This window comes from Dryobates pubescens, chromosome 11 (assembly GCF_014839835.1).
Source record: "Dryobates pubescens isolate bDryPub1 chromosome 11, bDryPub1.pri, whole genome shotgun sequence".
Taxonomy (NCBI): Eukaryota; Metazoa; Chordata; class Aves; order Piciformes; family Picidae; genus Dryobates; species Dryobates pubescens.
In genome coordinates this window covers 31,438,245-31,466,097 of record NC_071622.1, presented here as the reverse complement: position 1 = coordinate 31,466,097, position 27,853 = coordinate 31,438,245, and the positions used below count along the sequence as shown (strand labels likewise).

The 27,853-nt window shown below is 48.0% G+C and overlaps 1 protein-coding gene across 1 annotated transcript; it reads right to left on the bottom strand.

The window, feature by feature from the left end:
- Positions 1 to 497: 497 nt before the first annotated feature.
- On the bottom strand, positions 498 to 27,853 carry C8B (complement C8 beta chain). The gene is made up of 12 exons (XM_054164970.1): positions 27,720 to 27,853; positions 25,140 to 25,293; positions 23,877 to 24,018; positions 22,397 to 22,538; positions 18,673 to 18,805; positions 17,655 to 17,852; positions 15,097 to 15,337; positions 11,295 to 11,423; positions 9,929 to 10,092; positions 6,389 to 6,542; positions 3,529 to 3,597; positions 498 to 651 (listed from the first exon to the last, which is right to left on the bottom strand). Exons 1-12 carry the CDS (start codon positions 27,851 to 27,853, stop codon positions 500 to 502), a joined length of 1,812 nt encoding a protein of 603 aa, XP_054020945.1. The 3' UTR covers positions 498 to 499.

Sequence of the window (27,853 nt, the reverse complement as noted above, 5' to 3'; positions counted from 1 at the left end):
AACTAGATCAGGTTGCCCAGAGCCCTGTCAAGCCTCACCTTGAATACCTCCAGGATTGGGGCCCCAACCACCTCCCTGGGCAGCCTGTTCCAGGGTTCCACCACCCTCATGGTGCAGAAATTGTTCCTAACATCCAATCTACATCTACTCTTCTCTAGTTTGAAGCCATTGTCCTTCATCCTGCCACTGCAGGCCCTTGTAAACATCCTTCTTGTAGCCCCTTTCAGGTGCTGGAAAGGCAAGACTTTAGCAGACTCACCAGACTTCTGAACAGCTTTGCACTGGTGGAATTGTTTTCCTGGCACAAAGGTGATGCTGGTTATTTCACAGCATGTCTCACCAAATATCTTCACCAAAATGATTAACCACCAGCAAAGCTGCAGGAAGCAGGTCCCCGGAATGATCCTCTCCGGGCAACCTGCTCCAGTGTTCCACCATCCTCATAGTAAAGAACTTGTTCCTAGCATCCAATCTAAATCTGCTCTTCTAATGATTCCCTCTAGCAAGTAAGTGTCTCAGCATCTGGCCCAGAGCATGGTGCACCACCGTTTTGTGGGGCAGGGTTGTTGCACTGTCGTCTCCTTGTTCGCTGACCTCCTGAACATGGAGACCAGCTGGCCCAGCAACCCCAGTTTCCATTGACAGCAGCATCTGGAAAAACAAAACAGCAAAACAAAGCCAATAATAAATCTAAAGAACTGTCTGGATAAAGCAGTTTTTAACATGGGGAGAGCTGTAAGCTTCCATGAATCACAGGCTCACAGGATGTTAGGGGTTGGAAGGGACCTCCAAAGATCATCCAGTCCAACCCCCCTGCCGGAGCAGGACCAGAGAATACAGCACAGGTCACACAGGAACACATGCAGATGGGTCTGGAAAGTCTCCAGAGAAGGAGACTCCACAACCTCTCTGGGAAGCCTGCTCCAGTGCTCTGTAACCCTCACAGTGACATCTTCCTCATGTTGAGGTGCAACCTCCTTGCTGTAGTTTACCTCCATTGCCCCTTGTCCTATTGCACAGGGTGCAAGTGAGGAGAGCCTGTCCCCTCCCTCTTGACCCTCAGCCCTCAGATATTTATAAACATTGATTAAATCCCCTCTCAGTCTTCTCCAAACTAAACAGCCCCAGGGCTCCCAAGCTCTCCCCATAGGGCAGTGCTCCAGTCCCCCATCCATCCTCATAGCTCTCTGTTGGACTCTCTCCAGCAGATCCCTGTCCCAGTCATATTGAAACACTAACAACTGTGCCCCTGCCCACACCACTGACACCACAGGTGAGTCATTAACAGGGAGTGATGGCTTCAAAGATGCTAATCCTCTGTTCACCATCTCTGGTGGGGGAGAAGAATAATAAATCAATTAGCTTTCTGTTTGTTTGTAGGACATTTTTCTCTCTGATTTAATCCAAGCCTAGGTGAGAAAAACAGCAACCAAAGTTGTGTCAGCCACATGCTGAGGTGCTAGGGGAAACATTAGCATGTTCTTCTTCAATGAACAACACCTTGAATATTCAGCTTTCTATCCACTGCTTTTCCTATTACAGTGTTTCTTCTGGACCCTGAGCATGTGAGTGACACAAACTCAAAAGCCTGAGAATCATGGAGCTGAACACAAAAGCAATGCATAAAAATAGAGGAAAGGAGAGGGAGAAATTCTACTCTGCTCTTGTGAACCCCCACCTTGAATACTGTGTCCAGTTCTGGTGCCCCCAGCATTGGAAGGACACAGAGCTGTTAGAGTCCAGAGGAGGCCACAGAGAGGATCCAAGGACTGCAGCACCTCTGCTATGAGAATAGGCTGAGAGAGCTGAGGCTGTTCAGCCTGGAGAAGATTCCAGGGGGACCTTAGAGCTGCCTTCCAATACCTGAAGGGATCCTACAGGAAGACTGTAGAGGGACTTTTCATAAGGGTGTCTAGAGACAGAACAAGGGGGAATGGGTTGAAGCTGAGGCAGAGCAGGGTTAGACTGGAACTTAGGAAGAAGTTCTTCAGTTGGAGGGTGGTGAGACTCTGGAATAGGCTGTCCAGGGAGGTTGTGGATGCCTCCTCCCTGAGGGTGTTGAAGGCCAGGTTGGATGAGGCCTTGAGCAGCTAAGTCTAGTTGAGAAGTGTCCCTGCCCATGGTGGGGAGGTTGGAGGAGATGATCTCTGAGGTCCTTTCCAACCTGAGCCATTCTATGGTTCTGTGAAATGAAGTTACATGTTGACAAGGGCAGGATTTGGGAGGGTTGGATGCAATTGCATGCATGGTAAGCGGACTGGAATAAGGTGTAAGCAGCTCCACGGATGCTAACTTCCTGAGAAACACCTCCAAAACTGACCCTCTGCTTGGTGAAATCTTGGTCTGAAATTCATTTCAGCCTGGCTGAGTTAGGACACAGCCATGCAGAATGAGAACTGGCTAAAAGAGTATAAACAAAGCACAATGATAGATGCAGTGCATCAAATTGTGGGATGGTGCCAGAGCTCTGGGTGCCTGAGATCTGGTATTATTTAGCAGCTAAATTAATGAGCTGGAGGAAGTAAACAAAATGATTAAATTCACAGATCAGCCTAAACTAGAAGGAGTTACAAACATCAGTCAGGAGACAGCAGTGATGTAAAGCAACCAAGAAGCATTAGCAAATGCTTCAAAACAGCATAATAAGATTTAAAGATTAAAATGCATGGTGGCATATCTAGGGGGAAACAGTTTGCAACATGCTGGCTGTATCAAAAGGGAAAAACCTCAGGAGAACCTGTTGGAGAAGACCTGAGCCTTGTCATGGATTGTAAATTAGGCAGGAGTTTGTATTCCCATGCAATTGCAATGGCTGTTGACCGGCTTTGACCTGCTGGAGTGGGTCCACAGGAGGCTAACAAGGTGAGCAGAGGGCTGGAGCACCTGTGCTATGAAGACAGGTTGAAGGAGTTGGGGCTGTTAGGCTGGAGAGGAGGCGGCTCTGGGGAGACCTTAGAGATGCATTTCAATATCTGAAGGGGACTGATAGGAAGGCTGGGGAGGGACTGTTTAGAAGGGCTTGTGGAGACAGGACAGGGGTCAATTGTTGGAAACTGGAGCAGAGGAGATTAAGGTTGGACATCAGGAGGAAGTTCTTCACAATGAGAGTGGTAAAGCACTGAATCAGCTTGCCCAGAGATGTGGTTAAGATCAGACTTGATGTGGCCCTGGGCAGCCTGCTCTAGTTGGAGGTGTCCCTGCTGACTGCAGAGGAGTTGGGCAAGATGCCCTTTGAGGGTCCCCTCCAACCCAATGCAATCTGTGAATCTGTAAAAGAAAAGCCACCTCTGTATGAGTGCACAGACATTTAGATGGGCAAAGTGTATCTCTGACCTTTGCAGGACCCTAACCCTTTGTGGTGGGTTGAAATTTTCAAGGCACAGCCTAAAACTACCACACCCCTTGTGCTAGGGGTGAGTGGGGACAGCCAGCATGGGATGTCGCTGCCCATTCATCAGCTGCCATCCCCACTGGGACACCCCTAAATACATCTGGGGCTGTCTCCTTGGGCTTGGGGGTCCACCTTACCTTTCCTCTTGGTGATCTCACAAGCAGTGCCACTGTAGCCCAGGGGACATAAGCATTTACACTGGGTTCCTGAAAGCAAACAGACATGGGGGGATTAGAGACTTCAAGTCACATTGTCCTATGAAGAAAGTTTTGGGTTGTTCAGCCTGGAGAAGAGAATCATAGAATCACAGAATTATCAGGGTTGGAAGGGACCTCAAGGATCATCTAATTCCAAACCCCTGCCATGGGCAGGGACACCTCACACTACGGCAGGTTGCTCACAGCCACATCCAGCCTGGCCTTTGAAACCTCCAGGGATGAGGCTTCCACCACCTCCCTGGGCAACCTGTGCCAGTGTCTCACCACCCTCATGGGGAAGAACTTCTTCCTAACATCCAATCTCAATCTACCCATTTCTAGTTTTGCTCTATTCCCCCCAGTCCTATCCCTCCCTGACACCCTAAAAAGTCCCTCCCCAGCTTTCCTGTAGCCCCCTTAAGATACAGGAAGGCCACAAGAAGGTCTCCTCAGAGAAAGCTCCATGGAGACCTTCTGGTGGCCTTTTAGTACTTGGAAGGGCTGATCAGAAAGCTGGGAACAGACTCTTTAGCAGGGCCTGTTGTGACACTGCAAGGGATGATGGTTTTAAAATAAAAGGGGAGATTCAGACTGGCTAGAGGAAGAAATTTTGCACCCTGGGAGTGGTGCAACACTGTCCCAAGTTGCCCAGAGAGGTGGTAGATGCTCTGTCCCTGGAAACATTCCAGGTCAGGTTGGACAGGGCTCTGAGCAACCTGCTCTAGCTGGAGATGTCCCTGTACACTGCTGGTGAACTTGGACTAGATGATCTTTAAAGATGCCCTCCACCCCTTATTGTTCTTTGATTCTATGACTGTCCTGCAGACACCTACTTCTTTTCAGTGCTTCATCTGCCCTGAGGCAGGGACAGCAGGTGACATGGAATCAGCATTTTTCTCCCATGGTGAAAGTATAAAACTGCAATAAAGCAGGGGAGCTGTGACTGCCCTGACACTCCCATCACCTTCCTGGCAATTTGTCCTGCCACTGCACTGCAGCTCAACCTCAGCTACACCAGTGCAGTCTTTCAGCAAGCCAGGCCTCCACACAGTCCCCCTGCTCCTCTCCAAAAGACAGATTTTGGTAGAGTTGAAAGGAAATAAACTGCAGCATCAGGAATGAACAGCTCAGGACAAGCAGCATACCCTGAAGGTTTTTAAGGCCAGGCTGGAAGGGGCTCTGAGCAACCTGACCTAGTGTGAGGTGTCCCTGCCCATGGCAGGGGGGTTGGAACTGGATGATCCTTGAGGTCCCTTCCAACCCTGGCAATTCTGTAATTCTATGACTTCTGCAGGTGCAGACTGGATCACAACTCTCTGGTTTAGGCAGTGGAGTTTTTCATTCAATTTGACTGTTTTTCTTTTTTTTTCCCTCTACCCCTTCATTTTTAAATCAGAGGCAGCCTAGAAAGCAGGACAGCTTCTGGGGAGGTGAGGGGATAAGGCTGCCTGGCACTTGGGTAGTGCTTTTCATTCTCAAAACACTTTTGCAAACACTAATTAATGCTGAGCTCAGTCACTTCTCTAGGAGGGTGGAAACAATCTTAAAAGCAAAGGAGAAGACTTAAAGATGTCTTTTTTTTTTTCTTCCCCCCCCCCCTTTTTTTAATGCATCATTGAGAGAGAACAAATCTGATAACAAACTGACACAGATCATAGAATCAGTCAGGGTTGGAAGGGACCACAAGGATCATCTAGATCCAACTCCCCTGCCATGGGCAGGGACACCCACACTAGATCAGGCTGGCCAGAGCCTCATCCAGCCTGGCCTTAAACACCTGCAGGGATGGGGCCTCAACCACCTCCCTGGACAACCCATTCCAGGGCTTCACCACTCTCATGGTGATGGTTATTAAAAAGACACATCCCTTGAGTTTTTTGACTTACTAGTGGTACTCAACAAATAGACCAACAACTTCAAAAAAAGAAATTACAGGAAAAAATAAAGACAGCAAAAAATAATGAAATAGACCAACTTAAAAAAATTAATTACCTGAAGAAGGAATGACAGCAAAACCTAAGAGCAGATTACTTGCTGAGCTTCACTACTCACCCCAAATTCTCAGCTCATTTCTTCACAGAGGGTAAACAACAAGGTAGAGAAACTAAGACTAACTTAGAAAAAAAAATAGGTCAACTTAAAAAAAATATTAATTAGTTAATTATCTGAAAAAGAAATTACAGGAGAAACTAAGAGGAGCAGATTAAATAACACAGAATACAGAATTCACCAGGTTGGAAAAGGCCTGTGAGATCATCGAGGCCAACCTATCACCCAACACCATCTAATCAACTAAACCATGGCACCTAGCACCCCATCAAGTCTTTTCCTAAACACTTCCAGTGATGGTGACTCCACCACCTCCCTGGGCAGCACATTCCAATGGCCAATCTCTCATTCTAGAAAAAATTTCTTCCTAACACCCAGCCTAAATCTCCCCTGGCACAGCTTGAGACTGTGTCCTCTTGTTCTGGTGCTGGTTGCCTGGGAGAAGAGACCAACCCCCACCTGGCTACAACCTCCTTTCAGGTAGTTGTAGAGAGCAAAAAGGTCTCCCCTGAGCCTCCTCTTCTCCAGGCTAAGCAACCCCAGCTCCCTCAGCCTCTCCTCACAGGGCTGTGCTCCAAACCTCTCCTCAGCTTTGTTGCCCTTCTCTGGACACATTCCAGTATCTCAACATCTTTCTTGAATTGAGTGGCCCAGAACTGGACACAGTTACTTGCCAAGCTTCCCTACTCCCCACAGATTCCCAGCTCATTTCTCTTTAGAGGGCAGAGAAGAAGGTGCAGATCCCTTCTACCTTGCAGGAAGGGGATGCTGTTGCCGTGGCAGGGAGCGCATCGACAGGAACTGGTCTCCAGCTGAAACTCCTCAAGAGCCCGTCGGAGGTTTTCTTTCATGGTGACTGCGTGAGCAAAGTCTGTGGGAGTCACCAGCTGATGCAGTGGCTCTGCCTACAGGGAGGGAAGGTTACAGCATTCATAGCCATGTTGGGAGTGCTGGCAGCAGCACAGGGCTCAGTGGTGGCATGGCTGGAGTGGGAAATGAAGGCTTTGTGCCACAGGCTCCAGGTTTCCCATTAGTGTTTCCCATTAGTGTTTCCTCATGAGCAACACGGCGCCAGGTCAGGAATCATCACTGAGTGTGAGGGGTTGGAAGGGACCTCGAAAAATCATCCAGTCCAACCCCCCTGCCAAGCAGGATCATCTAGAGCAGATCACACAGGAATGCATCCAGGTGGGTTTTGAATATATCCAGAGAAGGAGACTCCAAAAGCCCCTGGGGCAGCCTGTTCCAGGGATGTTCCACTGGGATGCTCCCCTTGGTTTCCACCACTGAAGGAGTTGCAGATGCACAGCAAAATGCCACCCTGTCAGCTGACAAATAGGCAAAGTTTCTCAGCAGTTTCATTCAATTCTTTCTCACCCATTTTTCCAGACACTGACATTTTTAGTTCAGATTTGCTCAAACCTACATTTCCTCATTGCTTCCTTACCCAGACTAAAAAGTGTCTCCCTAAAACCCACCCACAAGGGGCTTCTTTCTTCCTCCCACACCACACTGTATGGTCACAGCGTTCAAATCTGTGCTTTCACATCAACCACTTCTGCATTTCAAGCTTGATTTCTCTCTTTATGAAGCCAACAGAAGGGCTTCCACTGCCTTCAGAAAGGAGAAGATAGTGATCTTCACCTGCAGACATAGGGCTGGTGGGAGAAGACAATGGGATGCACAACACAGTGAATGTGCAGTAAGGACCAAGGAGATTTTGAGCCATTCATAAATATGTTTTTCCTAAGAACAAGGGGAAGTTGAAGTGTGGTTTCAATATTGCCAGTCAACCACAAACACCAGTGGGACAGCACTGGCATGTGCCACCAGAGGAGACACCCTAAATTCACAGGATCACAGATCCCAGAATCACAGGATGTTAGGGGTTGGAAGGGACCTCCAAAGACCATTGAGTCCAACCCCCCTGCCAGAGCAGGACCAGAGAATATAGCACAGGTCACACAGGAACACATCCAGATGGGTTTTGAAAGCCTCCAGAGAAGGAGACTCCACAACCTATTTGGGGAGCCTGTTCCAGTGCTCTGTAACCCTCACAGCGACATCTTCCTCATGTTGAGGTGCAACCTCCTGTGCTGTAGATTATATCCATTGCCCCTTGTCCTATAGTGCAGGATGCAACTGAGCAGAGCTCAGATATTTATAAACACTTATTAAATCTGCTCTCAGTCTTCTCCTCTCCAGACTAAACAGCCCCAGGTCTCTCAGGTTCTCCTCACAAGACAGTGCTCCAGTCCCTTGCATATCCTTGTAGCTCTCTGTTGGACTCTCCCCAGCAGATCCCTGTCCCTCCTGAACTGGGGAGCCCAGAACTGGAGGCAATATTCCAGGTGGGGCCTTACTAGGTTAAAGGAGGAGGAGAACCTCCCTGGACACACTCCTCTTAATGCACCCCAGGATCCCATTGTCCTTCTTGGCCACAAGGGCACATTGCTGACCCGTGGATAATTTGCTGTCCACCAGGACTCCCATCCTTGCTCTTAGAGATGCCTGCCACACAGGCCACAGCCAGACAGAAAGCATGAAAGATAGCCCTGCTGCTATCACAGGCTCATGCTACAAGAAATAGAATGCTTCAATGAAAAAGTGCTCATTTCCTGCTGCTCCACATCCACTCTTCATCAATTATCTGTGATCCATACTTTGCTTTTTGAATTCAGATCATACAAATGAGGAAACACACTAAAAGTGACCTGCCAAGTCCCTTCAGCAGATGATTTATGAACTGATTTGCTTTAGTTTTCCCTAACTAAGCATTCTTGTGCTGACATTTAGTCACACTCTGCTGGTACTTTTGATCTTCAAGCCCCGCAGGGATATTGGTATGGAAATGAAGGATTAGAGATACCCAATCCAAATGACATCCCTCTGAGTTTTTCCACTGGGCAGCCTGGTCACCGATGCCAGGCAAGACAAAGAACATTGGAAATTCTCGTGGGAGCATTTTCTGTCTGCAGGATCTGGTGTGGAGGGTTGTTATATCTGTTGTCTCCTGCCCACAGACCTCCCACCACACTTCTGGAGGGTCAATCCACTGCAGCAACCAGGCTCTGTATTTCACAGAATCACAGAATGGTCTGGGTTGGAAGGGACATACAAAGGCCATCCAGTCCAACCCCCTCTGCAGTCGGCAGGGATATCCTCAACTAGATCAGGTTGCCCAGAGCCCTGTCAAGCCTCACCAGGAATGGGGCTCCAACCACCTCTCTGGGCAACAATCTCTTTCCTTCAGTCTTTTACCTGTTCCATTGTTCCACCACCCTCATGGTGCAGTACTTCTTCCTAACATCCTATCTCAATCTGCTCTGCTCTAGTTTGAATCTATTGCCCCTTGTCTTGTCACTGCAGCCTTTGCAAACAGTCTCTCTCCATCCTTCCTGTAGCTCCCTTTAGGTACTGGAAGGCTGCCATTAGGTCTCCCTGGAGCCTCCTCTTCTCCAGGCTGAACACTCCCAGCTCCCTCAGCCTGTCCTCATAGCAGAGCTGCTCCAACCCCCTGATCATGTTCATGGCCCTCCTCTGTATCTACTCCATCAGGTCCATGTCCTTTCTGTGTTGAGGGCTCCAGAGCTGGATGCAGTATTCCAAGTGAGGTCTCCCCAGAGCAGAGCAAAGTGGCAGAATCACCCCTCTGGATCTGCTGGCAATGCTGCTTTTTATGCAGCCCAGGCTGTGATTTGCCTTCTGGGCTGCAAGCTCACACTGCCTGCTCATTATCCAGCTTCTTGTCCATCAGCACACCCAAATTGATTTCCACAGGGCTGCTTTCTATCACCTCCTCCCCCAGCCTGGACTGATAGCGAGGATTGTTCCAGCCAACTTCCAAATTGTTGATTTTTGCTTTGCTTCCAAGTTTTTTTTTAGAACAAATACCTTTTAGAAACAAATACCTTCTATAAATATCATAGTATCATAGTAATCAGTCAGGGTTGGAACGGACCACAAGGATCATCTAGTTCCAACTCCCCTGCCATGGGCAGGGACACCTCACACTAGATCAGGCTGGCCAGAGCCTCATCCAGCCTGGTCATAAACACCTCCAGGGACGGGGCCTCAACCACCTCCCTGGACAACCCATCCCAGGGCTTCAGCACTCTCATGGTGAAGAACTTCCTCCTTTTAACCTAAAATTTAACTTTACAATAAAACCCAATTATAGGACAGCTGAGAGGTGTCCCTGCCTGTGGTGGAGAGGTTTGGAGCAGGTGATCTCTGAGGCCCCTTCCAATCTAAGCCACCCCATGAGTCTATGAGGTGGTGGGTACAGTACCTTTAGCTTTATGATTTCAGGGTTGTACTGCACAGCATCTCCCCACTCCTGCATCAGCGTGGCCGTGGGCAGGCCTTTGTAAGCCAAGGCGGTAATGTGCTCGCTTGCTCCGCCACGAACAAGGGCGATGAAGTCCTCCACAAACTGTTTCTTGGAGCTGATGTCTGCAAAAATACAATCAGGCAGTGGCCAACTCTGCTCAGGTATGGGTTTTGCGGATTGGGGTTAAGACCTAACAGCCCCTGTGTGTGACCTATTCCACAGAGAGGGCAAAGGAAAGAGGTCACAGAATCAGCCAGGCTGGAAGAGACCTCCAAGGTCATCAAATCTGACTGATCACCATACCCCAACATCAACCAGACCATGGCACTAAGTGCTTCATTCAGTCTTTTCTTAAGTATTTCCAGGAAAGCTGACCCCACCGCCTCCCTGGGCAGCCCATTCCAGTAACCAATCTTTCTTTCTGGGAAGAACTTCTTTCTATGATCAAGCCTAAACTTCCCCTGGCACAGCTTGAGACTGTGTCCTCTTGTTCTGTCACTGTTGCCTGGGAGAAGAGACCAAGCCCCTCCCCAGCTGCAACCTCCCTTCAGGTAGTTGTGGAAAGCAATGAGGTCTCCCCTGAGCCTCCTTTTCCCAGGCTCAACACCCCCAGCTCCCTCAGCCTCTCCTCACAGGGCTGTGCTCCAGACCCCTCATCAGCTTTGTTGCCCTTCTCTGGACACAAGAAGTCACAAGTGGTGCACACCTACATGTCCCTGTGCCTCTCCTGCTTCCTTGCAGCAATATCCCCATCCTCCTCTCCTGCACTCTCTATCCCTCCTCCTAAATTTCTTCCCTATGGCTCTAAGCTTGCCAGCTCCTTCCACAGCCTGATGCTCCTCACCACCATGAATGCTGCCTGCTCCCCTCCAAGCATCTTCAGGTGCACCCTCCTCCCACTGCAACACCCCTGGCTTCCCATATGCCCCATGAGCCTCCCACACCACCATTAGCAGCCTGGCTCCCCATTTGGGCATTTCTGGGTTAAAAAGGAGCATCCCAGGCTGCTCTGCTGAGGAGTGGGTGCATAGCTACCACAGCACCAGCCAGGTGCATAATGGTTGATCTGTTCCTGCATTCTCCTAGGATACTGAGCAGATATTTCTTCTTTACCCAGCAAAGAAAATCTTGGGGAAAACAAAACCAAAATACCCCAAGCTTTGAGACATCTCCACTTGTGTTTTAAGCTTGGCTGGGGTTAGCCAGCAGACTTTAAAGCAACTGTGAGGGAGTGGAGAATTACTTCAGGCAGGCAAGATCACAAAATCTTCTTTTCATTACAACAAAGGCTAGAAATTAAATGGCAGGAATGTTTCATGCTTACCTCCAATCTCTTTTAAAAGGGATTTACAGCCAGCTGCAGTTATTCCAAGGCTCCCATAGACCTCATAAATCCTTACACCGATGGTAAAGCCATGCTGTGCACATTTCTGGACATCACTCAGAGAATAACCTTAAAAACACAGCAGAAAACTGCAACCTTTTAATGCCACTCTTTGATGGCTTCTGTCCACATACACAGAAAATGGGAGCTGAGAAATAGTCTTCCTTTGGGAAAAGCAGGAGAGATGAAGAAGGCCTTTTTTTGGGGATATTTAACAGATCTCTGTGGAATGAAATCTCTACCACTTTCCAGAACTCTGGAAGTGCAAATCAAGGTAATTGCTAAGAGAAGAGGTCTTTAGGTACCAACCCAGCTGTCCTGGGTTATGCAGAGCTGTAATGGTAGGGAGCCTCACCTGGGGCTTCATCACCAAACATCTTTGACAAGGACTACCCATGATCCATCCCCATCCCTAGGAGCCAGGATTTTCAAGAAGCAGCCTTTTTTGGGGGGAGGATATTTAACAGATCTCTGTGGGATGACATCTCTACACTTTTCAGAACTCTGAAAGTGCAAATGCAAGGTAATTGCCGAGAGAGGAAGTCTTTAGGTACCACCTCTGCTGTCCTGCAGAGCTGCAATGGTTGGGAGCCTCACCTGGGACTTCAGCACCAAACATCTTACACAAAATGCTACCCATGATCCATCCCCACCCCCAGAAGCCAAGGTTTTAAAGAAAGTATCAGACTCATGAAAGGTTCCCTATGAAGCCCTACCACCTATTTTTTTCCTCCTATATAAGAATTTGCCCTTAAAATCTGTAAATCCTTTCCATATTCTTCCCCCAAACCCTTCTCCTGTTACTCAACAATATGAAAGGAGTTATCACAGTAAAACAACAGATATGACTCTTCAGAATCTCTTCTCTTTCTCTGATTTTTGTTGTTGTTGTAATCCTCCACACTTCCCTGAACCCTTCAGTGTTTTAGCTAAGTCATGTCTTGATGGCAAAAATGTTTCCATGAGCTCATACCACAAAAATCAGGGCATGGCTGTCCTGTTCTTCTGTTCTTCTCATACATCTGATATTGGCCAGTTTCTAGACCAGAATCCTAGAATCACAGAACTGGCTTGGCTGGAAGAGACCTTTAAGGTCATCAAGTCCAACCACTAACCCAGCACTGTCAGGGCACCACTAAATCACAGCCCTCAGCACCTTCTGTTCACACCTTCTCTGCTCCATTTTGCACCCACTGACCCTTGTCCTATCACTGGACATCACTGAGCAGAGCCTGGCTCTGTCCTCCTGACACTGCTCTGCACACCTTTATGAAGGACTGGATGATCTTTAGAGGTCACTTCCAACCCTTACCATTCTGTGAAAAGAAGACTTGATTTCCAGCACAGACAGTACAAGCATGATGATGGATTTGATGACTTGATAGCAAACCCTGGTGAGAACTTACAGCTCAGCTCAGTACTGGGGAGAGCATGGAAATCTTGGTACTACTCCAGGATCCTGATCTGGGTCAGCAGATGCTGGCAGGTAGCATTTCGCAGAATCATAGAACTGTTGGAAAAGATCTCTAAGATCACTGAGTCCAACTGGCAAAGTAATGCCACCATGGCCATTAAACCACATCCTGAATCACAGAACCATGCAATTGTTAGGGTAAGAAGGGACCTCAAGGATCACCTAGTGCCAACCCCCCTGCCATGGGCAGGGACACCTCACACTACAGCAGGTTGCTCACAGCCACATCCAGCCTGGCCTTCAAAACCTCCAGGGATGAGGCTTCCACCACCTCCCTGGGCAACCTGTGCCAGTGTCTCATCACCCTCATGGGGAAGAACTTCTTTCTAACATCCAATCTGAATCTACCCATTTCTCTGAAGCCCCATGTCTACACATCTTCTGAACACCTCCAGGGATGGTGACTCCAGCACTGCCCTGGGCAGTCCATTCGAATGTTTGAGAATGCTTTCAGTGAAGAAACATTTCCTAACATCCTGCCTGAACCTCCCCTGGGGCAGCTTGAAACCGTTTCCTCTGGTCCTGTTGCTTGCCATCAGGCAGAAGAGGCTGCACCCTCCTCGCTCCATCTTCCATTCTGTAGTTGTAGCGAGCAATGAGGCCTCCCCTCAGCCTCTTCTTCTCCAGGCTGATCACCCCCAGTTCCCTCAGCTGCTCCTCATAAGCCATGTGTTCCAGGCCCTTCTCCAGCCTTGTTGCCCTTCTCTTGACACACTCCAGCCCCTCTGTCCTTCCTACAGTGAGGGGACCCAGAACTGAACACAACACTCAAGGTGTGGCCTCACCAGTGCTGAGTACAGGGGGACCTCCCTGTTCCTGCTGGCCACAAACAGTCCAAGCAAACACGGTTTGAGATGGGTCCACACCAACAGCTGAGACGTGGGACAGTGCTAATGTTCTGAACATCTGAAATCCGAACATAAATTCTCTCCTTCTGGGCTGCATCTCACTACAGGAGAAGAAACTTGCTAGAGAGCAGAACAGCAAACAGCCTGAGCATCACACACTGCAAAGTCCACCCCACCAGCCAGCGAAGCCAGCTACTCATTGCCATGCCAATGAATAAATATGAGAGGGCAGCTATTGATTAATGCCACGTGGCTCACTCTCTCCCCCACAACAATCGTCATTCCTCACAGAAAAGGAAGCCAGAGCCAAAGAGCAGGAGCAATGTCAGGCACAAAAGTCACCCAGCAAATTATTTACTGCTTCCTACATGCTGGAAAAAGCTCTGGAGGCTAAAGGTGTTTCAGAACTGTCATTTGAAGGCGATGGAAAAAGAACTTAGGTGAAGGTTTTCATGGCGAACAGAAGTGTTGAGCTACACGAGTCCCATTCATCTCAACATCTTGTCAGCCTCCAAAACATGTCAGCTAAAATCCTTGCCACAGGGCCCTGGGTTGTGAACTGGCAGCACTCCACAGCTTGAGATCTAGATGAAACCGGTGAGCTGAGCACACTTTGAAAAGCAGGCTCTTTATTCACTGCCACAAAGCACTTCCACTCCCACAGTATTTCTTGCAGGCTTGCTTTCAGACGCTATTGACTCCTTGTGGCCAAAAAGGCCAGTGGTATCCTGGGGTGGATTAGAAGGGCTGTGGTGAGTAGGTCGAGAGAGGTTCTCCTGACTCTCTGTCCTGCCCTGATGAGGCCACATCTGGAATATTGTGTCCAGTTCTGGGCCCCTCAGTTCAAGGAAGACCTCAGGGAATTGCTTGAAAGAGTTCAGTGCAGAGCCACAAAGCTGCTGAAGGCAGTGGAACAGCTCCCTGCTGAGGAAAGGCTGAGGGAGCTGGGGCTCTTCAGCTTAGAGCAGAGGAGCCTGAAGGGTGACCTCATTCCTGTCAATAAAGATGTGCAGGGCAGTTTTAAGAGGACAGAGCCAGGCTCTGCTCAGTGATGTCCAATGATAGCACAAAGGACAGTGGGTGCAAGCTGGAGCAGAGGAGGTTCCACAGGAACAGAAGGGAAAACTTTATCAATGCGAGTGTGGCAGAACCTTGGAACAGGCTGCCCAGAGAGGTTGTGGAGTCTCCTTCTCTGGAGACATCCAAAACACACCTGTTCCTGTGTGACCTGCCCTGGGTGATCCTGCTCCAGCAGGGAGGTTGGACTGAATGATCTCTGGAGGTTCCTTCCAACCCCTAACATTCTGTGTGATTCTTCCACCACCCCTCAGACCTGAACCATCACTGGATGCCTGCAGAGGGCTTTTTCCCACCAAAACACTGGCCCCAGAGTTTTCTCAGCACCATCAGAAGCACGTACCTGCCTTCTGGAGCTCTTCGCTGTTCATGACTAAAGTATATTCATAGACGCCCCCAACGGTAGCCTCGGTGATGTAATGGGTCCCATAGTCTCTGTAGAGCTCTCTGTACTCCCCATAGCTGTACTCCAGAGGGAGCTGACGGAGTCTCTGCAGGAACTCATAGTGCAGCATCAAGGCTCGGGGCTTCAGCTTGTAAGTGGCCACAGCCAGCTCAGAACGAGAATGAATGAATTTGCTGGACTGCAGGGAATGCAGGGACACAAAAAAGCCCAGGAGTGAGGGGTGGCATTGCTGTGGCAACACATAGCCCTTTTATATTCAACAATTCACAGAATCATAGAATCAACCAGGTTGGAAAAGACCTCAGAGATCATCAAGTCCACCCTATTACCTAACACCTCATGACAACTAAACCATGGCTCCAAGTGCCACATCCAATCCTTTTCTGAACACCTCCAAGGATGGTGACTCCATCACCTCCCTGGGCAGCACATTCCAATGACCAATTACTCTTCCTATAAAGAACTTTCTCCTCACCTCAAGCCTAAACTTCTCCTGGTGTAGTTTGAGACTGTGTCCTCTTGTTCTGTTGCTGGTTGCCTGAGAGAAGAGACCAACCCCTACCTGGTTACAACCTCCTTTCAGGCAGTTGTAGAGAGCAATAAGGTCTCCCCTGAACCTCCTCTTCCCCAGGTTAAAAGACCCCAGCTCCCTCAACCTCTCCTGACAGGTCTTGTGCTCCAGAACCCTCCCCAGCTTTATTGCCCTTCTCTGGAGACGTTCAAGTATCTCAATGTCCTTCTTAAACTGAGGAGGCCAGAAGTGGACATAGTACTCAAAGTGTGGCCTAACCAGTGTTCTACCGCTAATGATGCTGAGCAGCCTTTGCCTCTCACAAGTGCTCTCCTGGAAAATCCTGAAATCATCTTGATTCATGTGTGAAATGGCCATTCTCTGGCTGATCCAAAGGAATTACAGAATCACTATGGTGACCTGTAAGATCATCAAGTCCAACCATTATCTAACTTTAGCAGGGCCACTACAACACCATATCCTCGAGCATCATATCTAGATGGTCTCTGCAGTCAGTCAGAGCCCACCTGGACACTGTCCTGTGCAACCCGCTCTAGGCAACCCTGCTTTAGCAAGGGGGTTGGACTAGATGATCTCCAGAGGACCCTTCCAACCCCTATCATCCTGTGATTTCAGAGGTGTGGTGGGTTGAAATTACCCCCAACATACAATTGCCAGACCAGCTCAGCTGGAAGCAAATGAAGCTGTATTTACAAGCGAAACTACAATCTAGAAACATGGAACGCAATGAATGTACAAAATATACAATATTTACTTGTATTTACAATTTATAAACAACACAAGAGCCCCTCTGGACAAAACCAAGGGGTTACCAACAGCTTCCTCCTTTTCCCCCTCCTTCCCCCCTGTACATGGGACAAGAGAAAAAAGGAGAAAAGCAGAGAGTAGCTTATCAGTACTTAGCCACAACAAAGAATGCAGGCAAGGTCAGCAACAGCCAAGAAAAGCTACCAGCTAGTATCTGCCAAAGCAAAGAAGCTGAAAAGAGAAAGAGTTAGTTGTTAGCTTACACAACTAACTTTATGTTAGTTTTCAGACCAATGTAATTATTTAGACCTTATCATTATTTTTCCTTTTACATCCAATGGTAATTTAGCATTGTAGAATCATAGACTTGTTAGTGTTGGAAGGGACCTCAATGATCAGCCAGTTCCAACCACCATGCTATGCGCAGGGACACTTCACACTACATCACATTGCTCACAGCCACATCCAGCCTGGCCTTCGAAACCTCCAGGGATGAGGCTTCCATCACCTCCCTGGGCAACCTGTTCTACTGTCTCACCACCCTCACAGGGAAGAACTTCTTCCTAACAGCCAATCTGAATCTACCCATTTCTAGTTTTGTTCCATTCCCCCCAGTCCTATCACTACCTGACACCTAAAAAAGTCCCTCCCCAGATACTGGAAGGCCACAATGATGTCTCTTTGGAGCCTTCTCTCCTCCAGACTGAATAGCCACAACTCCTTCAGTCTGTCCTCATAGCAGAGGTGCTCCAGCCCTCTGCTCATCCTTGTGGCCTTTCTCTGGACACACTCCAGCATGTCCAGATCTTTCCTCTAATAGGGGCTGCGGAACTGGATGAAGTACTCCAGGTGAGGTCTCACCAGAGTGGAGTAGAAGGGGAGAATTTGTTTACATTCTGTCACTTTCTGTTCAAGATCTGTGGAAAATTTTTCTCAAGAAAATTTTCTAGGCACACCCTGAAACTGCCACAAGAGTTTAGGCAGAGCAGTTCCTGGTTGATAGGTGAATGGAAACGGTCCTGGCTGCTACAAAGACAAATGAAGGAAGTGTTGTGGCCTTAGTAAAGGCTTAGCCAATGCAAACTGCAAAATCCAATCAGGAGGAAAGATTTCCTTTATCCCAGTCATGGCTGCTGATGTGACGGTGAGGATCAAACTGATACACACAGAGAGGCAGAGGATGCAATAGCAGAGAACTAAGTGGAACAATGCTTACAGTTGAGGAAAATCTTTTCATCCTCTGAATGAACTTCTTGAACCTGTTGTCGTTGGAACTGTAACCCAGTTCAAACACTTTTGGTATTTTTATACCAAAGCTGAAGCTAGACTGCGAAGCTTTTGCCTTCAGGACACTGCTTTCATAATCTGAGTAGGAGTCATACTCAGTCATTGTAAATTCATATTTGCCTTTGGTCTAAACAGAGAGCACAAAAAAAACACACCACAAAACAACACATTTAATTTCCTGCACAGCGATTGTATACCTGAAGCATGGGGAAGGAATACAGGTGCAAATGTACTTGTGAATTCATGCTTGCCCTTTGAAGATGAAAAGCCTTGTCTAATTGCAAAAGCACTATTATCATCAACACTGGTACTTGAAGAATACTTGATTTCCAGCAGCAGGGAAAGCTCCTGTCTCCTCCATACTGCCATGACCTCAGGCATTTACTTACTGTGTCAATCTTATGCAAAGAAGGTGAAATCTTAAACAAAGGCATCAATTAAAGTGTGAATTCTGGAAGGAAAAAGGTTTCCTAGCGGGCAATGCTCAAAAATATGTCATCAAGAGTGTTCAAAATATACAGTATTTGAAACAGAGCTTGGATGCACCATGGAAATGATCTTTCACACAAAGCACAAGGCTGTTGCACAAGGGCAGCTGCCCAGCATGGCTCTTATGGCACTCCACAATCCTGCCTAACATCAAGCTCCCCGTGCCCACTGGGTGGCTTTGAGGCCCTCCTGGACAGAAGGAATCCAGACGGTTAGGATCAGTCTTTGCAATGACAAAGTGCAAAAGAACACTGCCTTCAATTCCAGTGCACATGGATATCATCATAAGGGGACATGCCCACCCTCAGAGAGTGTGTGGGATAAGATGATGTTCCAGAAGCGGGGGTCAATTCAGGTCTGCTTCCCTTTGGTCTCCTGGATTTTGCCATTGTTTATAAAGTGCTTTAGCAGTGAGGCTTTATCAGTACTGTTTCCCTGCAGACAAAGTTGACACATACCTCTGGTGTGTAGCTCTCAACATTGTATGGCTTTCTGAATCTTGTGTCCATGATATAATGGGGAGAACAGCCCCCAGCATAGTACCTGTGATCAAGAACTAACCCTTCCAAGTCGTTTGTGAAGATATTTATCCTGTACATGAAGTATAACAGCAAAATATTAAGATTAGTGTTGGGTTAAAGGTATCAGAATCAACCAACCAAGCTGGAAGAGACTTCCAAGACCATCAAGTCCAACTGATCACCTAACCCTATCTAATCAACCAGACCATGGCACTAAGTGCCTCATTCAGGCTTTTCTTACACACCTCCAGGGACATTGACCCCACCACCTCCCTGGGCAGCCCATTCCAATGGGCAATCTCTCTTTCTGGGAAGAACTTTTGTGGTGGTTTTAGGCTATGCCTCTAAAATTTAGTTACAGGTTTTGAGCAGAAAAGCAGAAAAATATAAATGAATCACTATTGGGTGTAAAAAGGAAAACTAAAGATTATTCTATACAAATTCATTGGAGAAATATCTGCTATAAGATTGGCTGTACCAAAACAATTCTTTCTCTTTCCTGATTTCTTATCTGCTTGCTTCGCTTGGGAGAGATTAATCTGCTTCTGGCTGACCTTAGCTGAATTATTTTGGATAAGTCTAACCTCTGCTTTCTCTCTGCTTCTCTTCTCTCTTGGGACAGGGGGTGTGGGGGCAGTGGAACAGCTTCCCTGGTCTCTGACCAGGGGGCGTTTCGTGTTGTCTGCTAGTGGTAAATATCTGTATCATATTGTAAATCCTGTATATTTTGTACATATCCATTGCATTCCATTGTAGAGGGTAGTTTTGCTTCATACTGAGCTGGTCTGGCAAAGTTAATGCTGGGGGGAAACTTCAACCCACCACAGTACAAAATATAATTGGTGCCCAATGTGGGGCACTAAGATCAAGCCTAAACTTCCCCCTATGCAGCTTGAGACTGGCAAAAGGTTGCCTTGTCTGGCTGAGGGTTCCTTGTTTCATACCACTTGATTTTGAAACCCCCAAATGGATTTTTTTTTCCTCTTTTAGGGTCCAACGACCCCAGTTGCTCCAGAAAAAAATGACTAAGAAGAATGAAAAAGATGAGCAAAAGAAAGCGAAAGAGTCAGATGTTGACACTGTGTTGAATATAACGAGCAACTTTCAGCACCTAGCCATGAATTATATCAGAGCATTACTGCCACCAACACAGGCAGCTTCTGTAGCCTTTACTGGAACTCTCTTTGGAAAAGCAGAGCAAACTGGACCAGCCAAGCCCCCATCCCACCAGGCTGCCCACCCTGAGCATCCCCAAATATCTGCAGTAGCATCCAGCAGGATTTTCAAAGGCAGGTTTGGCTACCGATGTCATCAGTCGAGGCTAAGTTTTAATTCACAGGTTTTTGTTTCAGTTTATCAGTGATAATCTTTGCCATGTTGGTCAATGATCAACCAGAAGTCAGTAAATTGGAGTAAAAATTGTCAGGGAAGAAACGTAGAATGGCTTAGGTTGGAAGGGAGTTTAGGAATCATCTACTCCAACCTGCCCACTATGGGCAGGGAAACCTCTCAAGAATGAAGGTACCCAAGCAATGCTTCAACTAATCCTTGAAATCACTGATTTTGGTGGTTGATGGACAGTGATCTTAACTGCTCTGTTCTAAGAAAAGATGTAGCACTGCAGCCTTTTTAGATGAGGGGATTAAGCTACACTATTTGCTTTTCCTATTGCTGTTGGTGGGACCTGGTGCAGTAAAGGCCTTTCTGTTGTTCGCTGTCAGGACACCCTCACGTCACCCCCATGGCACACAGCTGAGGGTGTGGCATTCACCTCCAAACCCATACCCAAATAATGGCTCTTGTCATTAGATACCTGAAGGGATCCTACAGGAGGCTGCAGAGGGATTTTTCATAAGGGTGTCTAGCAAAAGGATAAGGGAGAATGGTTTGAAGCTCAGGGAGAGCAGGGTTAGACTGGAGCTTAGGAAGAAGTCTTCCATAGGAGGGTGGTGAGACTCTGGAACAGGCTGAGAGGGTAAAACACCTCCTGCCTGGGGGTGTTCAAAGCCAGGTTGGATAAGGTGTTGAGTCTAGTTCAGAGGCATCCCTGGGCCGTGGCAGGGAGGTTGGAGTAGAAGATCTCTGAGGTCCCTTCCAATCTGAGCCATTCTGTGATTCTATGAAACTTCAGCAAAAAGGAAGACTGCTAACAGCCCATGTCATGTCCCTATTAGTGCTCCCAGTCTCTGTTAGATCTGTCTCTCCTTATTTTGGGGAGAGGGACTTGCATGATAATGACTCTGAAACTTTAAAATATTAGCTCTTATTTTAGAACAATCTGAAAAGAAGGGAAGTCCACTCTAAGCAAATTAGAGAGCAGTTGCAGCTTCAAAGAGATGAGAAGCATGTTCCTGTAATTGTCCAACATTATTTTTAATTTTGATTAAGCTCAGAAGTACAAAGCATTAGCAGTGACATGTGCAGCAGCCCTATCTCCAGAGAATGAAGAAATTAGATTTCTTTTCCTTGCAGTATGATTTTTTCCCTTTTTTGTTAAATAAGCGTTTTTTTTTTCCATGCAGAATGAAACAAAGCCTTCTTCATGCAGTCCCAGCTTACAGAAAACTGCCAGAACCTTTGCCTATAAACAGCTGGATCAGTTCTGACTTGGGTTTGAATCCCCAGAAAGCTGCCAGTCACACAGGTTATTCCTACTACACTCACACACGGGACACAAATTCCACCACCTCTCACTGGCATGGAAGAAATCTGTGAAACATTGATCCCCTCCCCAAACCAACACTGTGCAAAATACAAACCCATAGCTGGGTTCAGATCCGAGACAATGCAGGATGCTGATTTAAGTCACTTTATAGTGAGTGATATAAAATGATCTATTACCCTCGGATTGTCACAAACCTTCCTCTGCTTTTATTGCAAAAGCATCATCTGAAGTAGTCCCCCAAGTTCCTAAAGGTCAGCACATTCCTGCTCCCCACAGACTGATTTAGACCAAAGTTTACCTTCCACTAGCCCAGGTTCCCCAAGGCCTCATCCAACATCAGCTTAATGTGTACAGGCTGAGAGAGCTGGGGTTGTTCAGCCTGGAGAACAGAAGGCTCCGGGGAGACCTTAGAGAAGCCTTCCAGCACCCAAAGGGGCTGCAGGAGAGCTGAGGAGGGACTTCTGACATGGACCTGCAGTGACAGGATGAGGGGCAGTGGCTTTGAGCTGGAAGTGGGGAGACTGAGACTGAAGATGAGGAAGAAACTCTTGACAGTGAGGGTGGGGAGACAGTGGAACAGGATGCCACACCTGTTTAAAATACTCAGATTATCAAAGCTCTCCCACTAATTAATTGCAGGGCAAATTAATGTGCCTGTAGGCATTAGAGAAACATTTGGTGTGGACACCTCCCTCTCCGCTCCCCAGCTTCAGCCACACAAAAGGCATGCACAGGCTCTTGCAAGACACACTTGCAAGCTGAGCTGATGATCTGCACAGGGGCCACAAGTACTCCTGGTACCTATGGGACTTACACTCACCTCACCTCACTCCAAGAGATCCATGGAATCAACGAAGATTTTCCCACCAGACTTTGAGTCAGGACTGCTGTTGGATCCTAACTAACTGTTGCTGGATCCATTCAGTGTGCATGTAGCCAGATAAGACCATTCCTGCCCTTCAGTAGGGAAACATCTTATGAAGGTCACCAACTTACCCTTTTGCTAGATTCTCTATTCCCCAGTATTGCTCCATCTTCTGGTTGCATTTCTTAAACACTTTTTTGCAGTTTCTTTCATCTGAGAGGTCCCCACAGTCATCATCCCCATTACAGACCAGCCTCCGTGTGATGCATCTCCCTAGGATGGAGGGTGTTGATTACTTAGAAACTCAGGAGACCTCACCTGGAGTACTGCATCCAGCTCTGGTGCCCTCAACAGAAAAAAAGCAAACATGGACTTGATGGAGTGTGTCATTGTGGTGGTTCAAGCCTTAACTGGGAGTTAAGAGCTCAGATGGGGTCAAGGCTGAGAATCTTTCTCCCTCTCCCCGCTCCTCCCTCCCAACAGAGAGGGTAAAAAAAAAGGAAAGGAGCAAAACCACCAAACAATAATTTGGAGTCGGCTTGGAAGTAGAAAGGTAGAGTTTTCTTTAAACAAAATATATATATATATAACAGTAATAGGTAAGGTTCACAAGGGCAAGGGACAAGGATGGATGGGAGTGGGACAAAGAAGAAGAATACAAAACCAGTCTCTCTCTGAAGAGGCAGCAGGGAGAAGCATCAGGCCCAACCACGTGGCAGAGGAGCAGGAAGGCAGCCGCAGCAGCTCTCATCCAGGAGAGACAGGCGCCAAAAGGAGAGCTAATGACTCCACTGCCTTCTCTTTTATACCCTACCTGGGCAGGGAGAGGTGAGTGGAACAGACTCAGTTTCCCAGGGGGAAAACACCCTGCAGGGAGGGCAAAGCACTCGCAAGCCCTCCACCCTGTTTTCAGAATGGGCGTTAACCCATGACAGCCCTGAGGAGGGCCACAAAATGATCAAGGAGCTAAAGTTGTTCAGCTTGAGGACAGGCTGGTGTGAGGACAGGCTGAGGGAGCTGGGGTTGTTCAGGAGGGAGAGGGAGAGGGAGAGGGAGAGGGAGAGGGAGAGGGAGAGGGAGAGGGAGAGGGAGAGGGAGAGGGAGAGGGAGAGGGAGAGGGAGAGGGAGAGGGAGAGGGAGAGGGAGAGGGAGAGGGAGAGGGAGAGGGAGAGGGAGAGGGAGAGGGAGAGGGAGAGGGAGAGGGAGAGGGAGAGGGAGAGTCTGGGTGGGATCTAATAGTGACCTTCCAGCACCTGAAGGGGGCTACAAGAAGGCTGCAGAGGGACTGTTTCCAAAGGTCTGCAGTAACAGGACAGGGGCCAATGGCTAGAGAAGAGCAGATTTAGATTGGATGTTAGGAACAAGTTCTTTACCATGAGGTGATGGAACCCTGAAACAGGTTGCCCAGGGAGGTAGTTGAGGCCCCATCCCTGGAGATTGTCAAGGTCAGGCTCAACAGAGCTCTGTGCAACCTGATCTAATGGAAGATGTCCCTGCTGACTGCAGGGGTGTTGAGCAAGATGACTTTTGCAGGTCCCTTCCAACCCAGACCATTCTATGATTGAGTGATGCCACCCGAGCACCTCCACTTCTCACTCTGCAAGTCCTTACCTGTAAGTGCACACAGGAAACCTTCACACCTGACTTTATTCCTGCAGGGACTGTTTGTGACACAGCCTTGGCTTTCCCTGTCAGAGTAATCACAGGGATCTCCACCGAACTGAGAGGGTTGTTCCAAGCGGGCAAATCTGTACTGCAATGAAATAAAACCATATTGACTGGAGTGGATAGAAATTGTGAATTTTACGCTTCCCTAGTTAAAAGGAAAAAAACCAAACAACAAACAAGCACAAAACTTTGTGTGGGGAGATGTGATCTAAGAGCACTGTCAGAGGAGAAAAAACCCAGAAGTGTCAGCACAGAAGCGCAGTGCCGGTAACGTGCCTCATTTCTGAGCTTTCTGATCCGTGACAGTTTTAATTCTGCTCAGGAAGGATTGAGGACTGGAAGGGATGAAGGAAAGTTTGCTTTCCTATGACAGTTTGTTTAAATGAGGCTGACAAGGCAGCCCGGGCATTTGCAAGAGGCAGGAAGGATTCAGTTACATCTCCTCTCCCGCAATTAGCGCCGCTAACGACATCCCCTGTTATTTTCTGTCAGTGTATTTACTTGGCCCTCTGCATCATTAGGGGATTTTTTTTTTCCGCCCACAACACTGCTGTGAAGCAGTCAATTACTCTGTCCAATATGTTAGCCCTCCTTCCCCCCCCACCCCCCTCCCCTCAGCTTTTAAGATTAACTCTTTGAGATGAAGCTTCGCTCTTCCCAGCTCTCATCACTGGCTTAAGTCTGGCAACGACTTCCCCAATTCGTTAGCAGAGGTCCCTCTAGCAATGAGGATTTTGCTCTTCACACTGTTGGGATCATCACTTCTGTTTGAAGGGGCTTCTTGAGTAGAAAATGCTCTTTGGCAGACAAGAAAAAACATCTTAATCCTGAGAGGCTGCACTGCGTGTCTCTGGGTCCCACAGGGGACCATTAGTGAGGATGGTGCCTCACACCACTGCTGGAATTGAAGAACTTGGCTTGGGGAAAGTCCCTACAAAGCCTGGGCTTCCCACCTGGGTTTTCACCAAGCCTGGGCTTACACCCTCTCAGGATAGCAAGGGAGCCTGGAAAGTACTGGAGTTACTGCAGGTGGCAAGTTGAAGAGCTCCAAGTCCCCTGAAAGCAAAAGCTGACAGTCTCACTGTACAGAGCCCTCCTTGGCCACCCTCTGCTCTTTGCCCAGCCCCACAGACAAAAAGACAAGGCTTGGGGGAGGGTCATGTCTCCTGATTTCTTGAGCTTCATGGCCAGGCCACAAACACTCACCCTTTTCTTCTGGCAGGGATCACAGCTGCTCCAGGAGGACCAGGCAGAGAGCACACAGTCGCGGGGCTGCAGCAGGTTGCTCACAGACCGGCCATGCCTGCTGCTGGCCACACTCTCCTCGGTGCCACCAAGGCAAAGGGATTCATTTCCAGCACTGAAATCCAGCAACACAACAGCTTCAGGCTGTGAGATCACTGAGCTGTGAGGACAGAGGACCTTGGTCCATACCTCTGTGAAACTACAGAGGACTAATCATCAAATCTTCCATGAAACCTCTAGATTTCAGTACTTGTTTCACACTGGCACTGATTCTGTAGGGAACTTGAGCCACTATTCAGTGCCCAAGTGCAGACCCAGCCCTCTTCCCCACCACCATTAGAGTAAGTCTGCAGAGCACTCAGCATGGGTGACTGCAGGACACATGTTTTACCTAGCCAGCACAGGAAACTCAACCCATGTCCTGCCAACCTGGGCTTCATCTCAAGCTGTGCAAGCCTTACCAAGTCACCTGGCCAAGCGGCCAGCAGTAAAATCTGCACCATCAGTTGCTGCCGTTGCCCCATCGCTCTGTGGTGCTTGCTGGACAGGCAGCACTTTGGTACTTCATTGCCATACATGATGCACAGCTCCAAAGTTGGACACCTCCATGACAAACCCCAGTCACAAAGCAAAGGGCTGGAGTGCCCTCAGCAGTTCTGAAACCCAGGCTTCAGCACCTCCCTTAGCCCAGCAGTTTTTGTTGTTTTTTTTCTCAAGCTGGCCAAACCCATCCTTCTTAGACTCTATTCATGGTTCACAATAGCAAGTCATTAACCCCATTCATCCCAGTAATGAACCTGAACCCCAAGTGTGAGCCTTTACTCTTCACCCCAGTCCCTCTCTCATCCTTTCATGTAACAACTGTCTCCAAGGTTTCCACAATACCACAGCTAAAATGCTGCCTGCTCTTTGGGTGGATTCAGTACATCTGATTAAATCCTGGCCCAGGACAAATGCTTCCTTGTAGTACCTGATCTGTGTGGGAAGCTTTAGGAAAGTGTTGAAAATTAGTCTCTTTTCATACCCACTTTGACAAGTAAACTATCACAGCAGCATTCCCAATCCTTCCACCAGGACAAGGAATAGCATCAGCTGAAACTCTAAGTACGATTTAGTGCCTGGTGAGGGGCTCCCATGGCAGCATATTAAAAATCACACAGAATAAAGGAATTACAAAAACTCATCAGCTCACTGAGCCGTGAAATCGGAGCTCTAAGTTCAGAGCACAGTGGAAAAATATAGTTAGATTGGAAAGCCTACAGTCACTGACTGACCACAGTCCTCAGAAAGAGCAACATCCATCAAGTCTGCAGAGAAAGAACTGTCAGCCAGATTCTTGCTATTTATGCACTCAGAGAAAACAAATCCCTGTCTCTCCAGCACACTCTTTGGCAGCTAGCACAGGAGAAGCCTGCATGGTGCACAGGATCACAGGATGTTAGAGTTTGAAAGGAACTCCAAAGATCAATCCCCCTGCCAGAGTAGGACCATAGAATCTAGTGCAGGTTGCACAGGAATGCATCCAGGTGGGTCTTGAATGTCTCCAGAGAAAGAGCTTCCACAACCTCTCTAGGGAGCCTGTTGCAGTGCTCCATAACCCTGTGCAAACAGTTCCACATTACAACATGCCTGTGGCCATTAGCTGTCTCAGATTTATCAGATGGGCTTTCTCTTCTAAAGGCAGGCACATAGCACCACATTAACTTCCAAATAATGTCTTTTGCTGTTCATCAGAAACACAGAAATGGCTTCAGACAGCAATTGTCATAGAATCATAGTATGGCTTGAGTTGGAAGGGACCTTGATGACCATCTTGTTCCAACCCCTTCCAGGGACACCTTCCACTAGACCAGGTTGCTCAAAGCATCACCCAGCCTGATCTTAAAATACTCAAGGGATGAGGCATCCACAGCTTCTCTGGGCAACTTCTTCCAGTGTTCCTCACCCCTCATAGTTAAGAACTTCTTCCTAATGTCCAATCTAAATCCACCCTGCTTTAATTTCAAACCATTGCCCCTTGTCCTATCACTACACACCCTTATGAAGAGTTCATCTCCAGCTTTCCTGTAGGCCCCCTTCAGGTACCAGAAGGTTACTATTAGGTCTCCCTGGAGCTTTCTCTTCTCCATGCTGAAGACCCCCAGTTCCCTCAGCCTGTCCTCACAGGAGAGGTGCTCCAGGCCCCTGATCATCTTTGTGGCCTCCTCTGGACCCTCTCCAACAGATCCATGTCCTTCTTGTGCTGGAAGCTCTAATAATGTGCCGTGAAACGTGACAGTAGAGAGTTTGCACTGATTTTCCTCTCTCTTTCCTATCAGCCCGAGGACATGGCTTCAGAAACATTCACTTACCCAAAGCAATGAAGGGTTTGGATGCTGAGAGTGGCACAAAACAGCAGCAGTTTGCAGGGGTACGGAGCAGACGTGGTGTGTGCTGCACTCATCGCTCCAAGGGACCGCCTGCCACTTGCAACCACCACTGCTCCCGTTCTGTCTGCCGGGGGGAGGTTGAGAAGGGTTCAAGTAGGAAAAGATAAATTACCAGGTCGTTTTTTCCACACTGTAAACAGCAGCTGACCCAGCACCTGGCACATTCACAAGGTAAATGTTGCAATTGTTAGCACACAGCTTTCTGGAGGCAAGCGGGAAGGAAGCAAGGATCTGCCCAGAAGCCAT

Excerpts from the sequence above, each read along its gene's own strand:
- C8B (XM_054164970.1), bottom strand. The coding sequence starts at position 27,853 with ATGGCTTCTGGGCAGATCCTTGCTTCCTTCCCGCTTGCCTCCAGAAAG. Across the intron at positions 25,294-27,719 it reads AGTGTGGAAAAAACGACCTG|TGCTGGAAATGAATCCCTTT; the intron begins GTAATTTATCTT and ends GCTGGATTTCAG. Across the intron at positions 18,806-22,396 it reads ATAGAGAATCTAGCAAAAGG|GATAAATATCTTCACAAACG; the intron begins GTAAGTTGGTGA and ends CTTCATGTACAG.